General features: G+C 30.7%; 2 protein-coding genes across 2 annotated transcripts in view; both read left to right on the plus strand.

The window, feature by feature from the left end:
• LOC109840677 lies at positions 1,078 to 3,966 on the plus strand. The gene has a single exon (XM_020409410.1). The coding sequence runs from the start codon at positions 1,078 to 1,080 to the stop codon at positions 3,964 to 3,966; it is 2,889 nt and encodes a 962-aa protein (XP_020264999.1).
• LOC109840686 (uncharacterized protein At2g34460, chloroplastic) overlaps positions 4,514 to 6,794 on the plus strand; it is a 13,614-nt gene continuing 11,333 nt past the window's right edge. Inside the window, 1 exon segment of the mRNA XM_020409417.1 lies at positions 4,514 to 4,549. Coding sequence (XP_020265006.1) covers positions 4,514 to 4,549 — 36 coding nt within the window.

Consider the following 6,794-nt stretch of genomic DNA (forward strand, 5'->3'; position numbering starts at 1 on the left):
TTTTTTTTCCTAATAAATAATATTTTTCTAATAAGTAATATTAGCCTAGTAAGAAGTTGCTCTCTCTCTCTCCCTGTGGCCAAAATGTAGCATGTTTCTATCTTGAAAGAGTAATGGCGATTTCTTCTCAGCAAAGGAGATCACATATGGGGAATGAGGATTGGAAGCCAAGCAAAGCAACCCGAAATAGAGGGACGGGAGCCATCATTAATTCTCTGTTTATTTTACCTTCAAAAAGACAAATAAAACTTACCGAGCTAGTCCTTCAAGATCCCGCAGAAGCTACGTTTTAATTGAACTAGTATAGTGTACTTGCGTTGCTCATTGTCATACTTGCCGTCTTTTTTTAACTAAAGGATCGCAATACATTTAAAATATAGAACCATTCTACAAAACAAGAGAAATTTTGAAATTCAAGTTTTAACTGATTTTGGATGAATAAGACTTGTGATTTTTTTTTAGTTTTTTTTTTTTTTTTTTTTGTGAGTTTTTAGAAATATATAACTTTTTATTTTTAAAAATGATAAAAAAAAGTCTGATAACGTTAAACAATTAAAAGGAAAATGCTACTTTTGGATGATATATTTAAAAAGCCAAATATTAAAGAATGAGAGGTTGAGATACACTTCATGAAATAAACAAAATAATTGTTTGAGACTATAGCATAAGTGATATGCAATTTTGAAAGGTATACAGCGTTAGACTTTTTATTCTCTTAAATTTCTCGTTTTTCTTCCTTTACCAATTATATTCATTTTTTAGTTTGAACTACTTAACAATAGTTGCATAGAAAATACAACATATTTAAGAGAATATGAATAATTAATGCATATTTAGGGAATTTTGTTTCCAGGAGTCTAAAAGGAGAATTTCAAAAGTTTTAGTAGTAAATATGTACCACATTAGCTTCTATACCGAGTACAATACACAAACCATGGATGCATAGACATTCATATTTGTATTCATATCTGAAGAGAAAATAGCAAAATTTATCAAAATTATAGTCAAAATCAGCGTGAGTGAACTAATCATGCATATCTAATGCATCATATTTATCTTAATCGTATACGTGATATCATGCCTGGTCCTTGGGTTCTTTGTGGAGATTTTAACGCAACTTTATCTTATGATGAACGTAATGGTAGGAATGGTTCACCAAATGACATAAGATCTTTCAGGAATTTTGTCACTTCAGCATCTTTGATTGATTTACCTCTTTCTGGCAGAGCTTTTACATGGTCTAATAAGAGGTTGAACCCTTCCATGGCTAGGCTAGATAGATTTTTACTATCTCCTGATTGGGATAAAGAATTTCCATTATGCATTCAATGTTCTCCACCTTCTATGGGTTCTGATCATTGCCCAATAGTTCTAGACAGTGGAGGTTTCAAGCATGGACCTTCTTTTTTTATATTTGAAAGAAGTTGGTTCCATAATCCAGATTTTATTCCATTCATCAACACCTCTTGGAATAGCTTTCAATGTAAAGGAAACCCTCTGGATGTCTTCATCATGAAACTAAAACTCCTAAAGAGAATGATTAAATGGTGGAAAAAAAATATTTTAGGATCCATATCCTCCAGAAAAGCTGATATTCTCTCCAAGATAAATTCCTTTGATTTGCTTGAAGAACAAAGACCTCTATCTGACTCAGAATTTATTGAAAGAAAATCATTGCAGTCTTCTTTCTCTTCCATCATCAAGGAGGAAGAAACTTATTGGCATCAAAGATCGAGAATTCAATGGTTAAAAGAGGGAGACTCTAATACATCCTTCTTCCATAAAACAGCTACTTTTCATAAAAAGGCAAATTATATTACATCTATTACCCATGAAGGCAGAGAGTTAACAAGAGAACATGACATATCTAAGGCTTTTTTTGATTATTATTACAGTCTTTTTGGACAGTCTAATAGAAACTTATCGTCTATTGATTGGTCTTCTTTATATCCTGATCAAGATTTAAATCTATCTTCTTTGGAGGAGCCTTTTTCAGAAGTTGAAATAAAAAATGCTGTTTTTGGTATGAACCCCAATAAAGCTCCTGGTCCTGATGGCAAGATTAAAATAGATTTTGATAATGTTTTTGATTCATTGAACTGGAAGTTCATTATTGATCTTCTAAAGGCAAGAGGTTTTGGACCTAGATGGTGCTCATGGATTCATAATATTATTTCATCTTCCAGTTGTGCAGTGCTAGTTAATGGGCAGCCAACCAAATTCTTTAATTGTAAGAGAGGTCTTAAACAAGGGGATCCGCTATCGCCAATGTTATTTAACATTGCGGTGGATGTCCTTCACAGAATGATAGTGAACAATGTTGATGATGGTTTACTATCTAGTCTTGGTATCAAAGCTCCTTTAAACCAGTTGAGAACTCTTCAATATGCTGATGATACCCTTCTTTTTGTCAGAAGCTCTTCAAATGACATCAGAATCCTCAAAACAATTTTGTATATTTTTGAAGAAATGTCAGGCCTGGGTATTAATTATTCCAAATCATCTCTTGTGTATTTTGGCAAAACTCATTTGAAAGAGCATTCACTTGCTTCATCTCTTAACTGTAAAGTGGATCATCTTCCCATCAAATATCTAGGTTTGCCTCTCAAATATGGGAAGCTTTCTAAATCTGATTGGCAACCCATTCTTGATAACCTTCATAGGAAATTATCTACATGGAGGAAACATTCATTATCCTTTGGTGGGAGGCTTGTTTTATTAAATTCTGTCTTATCTTCCATTCCATTATATTTCATGTCATTCTACAAATTACCTATGTGGCTCATCAAGGAAATTGATAAAATCAGGAGAAATTTCCTGTGGACAGGAAATATAGATAATAATGCCTTCAAATGTATGGTTAGTTGGAAGAGAGTATGTCTCACTAAAACAGAGGGGGGATTAGGAGTCAAAGATCTTAAAGTTTTCAATTCATCTCTTCTAGCAAAATGGCTATGGAAGTGTCTGGACAGAAATTCCACAATTGGTGCTTTCCTTCATCAACTATATGCTACCAGAAATTACAACATTCAAACTAGTAGTATCAATACACTGAATTCTTCTTTCTGGAATGCTATCATTTCTCATAATGAGGTTTTTCTTCACAACATTGAATGGAAACTAGGCACTGGTGATAATATAAGGTTCTGGGAAGATAAATGGCTTGGAGCTAACTCTCTAGCTAGCCTTTATCCATCTTTATACAAGTTATCTTTCTCCACTAATGTATCTATCAATAGCCAAGGATTCTTTCAGGACAATATATGGCATTGGCATCCTTTGATGAAAAGAAGTATAACTCCTTCGTCTCAAAATGACAGAATACATTTCATGAACTCACTGCAGCTTCATCATGTCTCTACTCAACAGGATCAACCCAGATGGACATTAACAACAAGTGGAGTTTTTTCAGTTAAATCTTATTACAATTTTCAAATTTCTAGAGGTATTCTCACTCCTTACTACAAGGTTACCTGGAACAATATCATCCCAAGCAAAGTCAGGTTTTTTATGTGGTTGCTAACACTAAACAAATTGCACACTAAGGACAATCTTCTTTCAAAAGGATGGCAAGGAGACAATATATGTTCATTCTGTGGGTTGACAGAAGAATCAAGGGATCATCTTTTCTATTCATGCTCTTTATCATTACATGTTTGGAGACACTTCACAGAATACTACCTCCCTTTTCAATGGCCTTCATGTTTTACAAATCTCCTTAAATCCGTTGAACAACTTAATGGCAAGAAAGGACATCTATGGCGTACAATCCTATCATCAGTATGCTGGCATATTTGGCTTGCTAGAAACAAATTCATTTTTGAGCATACTAATTTTTCATTTAAATCAATTATTAACCTCTCAATCTCTGGTGTATATGATTGGATAGGAGCTGGAAGTGGTTCAGTTGCTAATAATCTCTCTACATGGCTTGAGGAGCATCCAATTAGCAGGAGAAGTACTTGATGTGAAGATCTGCTTGGAAATTCTCTTTTTGGAGATGTTTTTTGTAATTTTGTATCTTAACTCCTTCACCTTGTTTATATTTGTGTCTGTTAGTTTATAGAAAATTTAGTTCCTTCTAATTATACGTATAGCTGGCTTTGGTTCTTCTTTATATCTATGTCAACGGTGAATGACGGCAAGGCCCACTCTTCACCTTCATAGATCTTTAGAAAAAGAAGGTTATACGTCACTAATTACAAGGAATTATATTTTCTATCTACTAACTTCTGGATACATTTCGTATCCTTTTTTGTACTTAAAACAACTTTGTATTTGCTTTTGGTTTTTAATGAACAGGGTCTAACCCTTGTTTTTCTATCAAAAAAAAAAATATTTGACAATGCATGATAAATGCGTTCATATTCTTATTTTATGGATACAGACCAAACTAAGGGTAAGCATAAACTAAAAAAAAAAATCGTAGGTATTGATACGCTTAGTTTGCTTCTAAAAAAATGCATCGGTAGTTATGCAATTCAAGCGATCAATAGCATCTTTGAAGTCCTAGATGGGGATAGTCGAAGATGCTTTTATAGGTTTGGAGGTGCAAGTGGATATGCTCTCAAATGTTGAGTTCCATTCATCTGAGAAATAGACTTGATTCTTGTGGGTTGTGAGACGTATAAGTTTGGCTTCTTTCTTCCTCATTTAAATTTTGACTATGAATGGAATTTTGATTGGTGAAATTTGATAAGGTTTTGTTGTTACTTATACTGATTGGCGGGAGATGAATAGTTGTAACGTTTTTTTATTATTAGTGAATAAAATTATATTTAGTGTCAATGGTTAGTGGATGAACATTATGAGTGGGTGGTTAAATAAAAATTTGAAGAAATATTTTAACATAGCAACCCACTTTTATAATAGTACTAGTGTTATGCACGTGCAATGCACGTGGTTAAATATCAAAATAATTTATTTATTTTATTACTATAAATAATTCAGATTCATTTTGATTATTAGATTTGCTATAATTTTTATTTAAGCATTATAAAAAAATCAATCTAATGGATTTTTGTGTTAAACTGGAATCAATATACTTAACTAGGATATCATAGTTGATTTCATAAGAAAAAGATATTAATTGATATAATTATATCTTCAAACAGAATAGTAAAAAAATAAGTTAAATTGATACTACATGTCATATTCTAAACTCTACTAATCTCAAATTATAGTATGGAGTCAAGAATGAATAACAATATCATTATGAACTATAGTTCTATCAATAAAGAAATAACATTTCCTATTGTATTGAAATAGAATTGCACAACACTTTTCAACATTATAAGCTCAAGATTTATAATAAACAATCTCAAAAGTAAACATAAAAAAAAGTACGACAAGCATGATATATATATGAGATCTCAGCATACATTATTTGATAGACTTAAAATAATAAAATAATAAAACTAAAGATTAATGGTAACTATAGTATAATTTTAAGTGATAAAAGCAATCACACAAGCATACAAAAATCTTAAAATTTTTGCATGTAAATTCCTTCTAAAAATTCCTAATATTATAATTTATTCTTTTTGTTTCATATTTTGATTGAGCCGAGATCAATCTTTCTCCACCTTTATATTTTTTTCTGGGCAATTCTAGAATATCAATTTCATCATCTACGTCAACTGTGATATCATGTTGGAGTTGGATTTCTTGACATTAATCTCTTCAAATAATAGACTCCAACACCAGAATCAACCTATTTGTCTTCTACTCCCCCCTTGAAAACCATAACCCTAATCCATGAAATGGGTTTGTACATAATGAAGAACAAAAGATAATGTTTAGAGACAAAAAAGGAAAAAGAAGGAATTGAATAAGAATCGCTAGGTTTGTACATAATAAAGAGCAAATGATAAGGTAAGAGTCCGGAAATATATTAGGATATACTTGGATCAATTAAATTATATTATTAATTATATTTGATATGCATAAGAGACAAAATATGTTGATAATGTTAAACTATAAAACAAATTGCATGGGTCCTCTAACATAACTTTTTTAATGCAAGCAACCCCCAAGATTAATTTTAAAAATCTATTGGTTTTGTGAAATAGTTTGGGTGTAAAGAACAAATGTTAAATTATCTAATCCGATTAAAGTAGGATCATATAAGTTAAACCCCATACATAAAATTTATTTTAACCAAAACTCATATATAAGTATTATAATTGGCATTGAGATCTAAGAAATGTGTGAGATTCTCTTTGACTTTTATACAAACAATATTTATTTAAATAATAATAGTATAATTAAACTTTGTGATTTGAAAAAAAATCAAACATACAATATAATTAATTACTTTAAAATAATCTAATCTAATCTAATAAGAAGAAAATAGATGAAAGAACTGTGAAAGTTGTTGCAATTTCATAATTCATAATTTTTAAATAAGTTAATCTAATATAATAAGAAGAAAATAATAAATGCACATATCTGTTGAAGAAAATGAAAATGCTATGAAAATTAGTGCAATTTCTTGATCTGAAAAAATAAAATAAAACATACAATATAATTAATTGCTTAAAATAATATAATCAAATCTAATAACAAAGGCACATACTTGTAGAAGAAAATAAAAGTGCTATAGAAATTGTTATAATTTCTTGGCTTATATATATTGGTATGTGATGTTGCATGCAAGAGGATAACAATTGTAAATAGAGTTCTATTTAAATAATAATAATATAATTAAACTTTGAAAATAATTATTGTAGACGGTAAAAAAATACCTCTATGGGTCTACAGGAAATTTGTCTACGAGAAGAGTTCGCACGCCC

This window comes from Asparagus officinalis, chromosome 1 (assembly GCF_001876935.1).
Source record: "Asparagus officinalis chromosome 1, Aspof.V1, whole genome shotgun sequence".
Taxonomy (NCBI): domain Eukaryota; kingdom Viridiplantae; phylum Streptophyta; class Magnoliopsida; order Asparagales; family Asparagaceae; genus Asparagus; species Asparagus officinalis.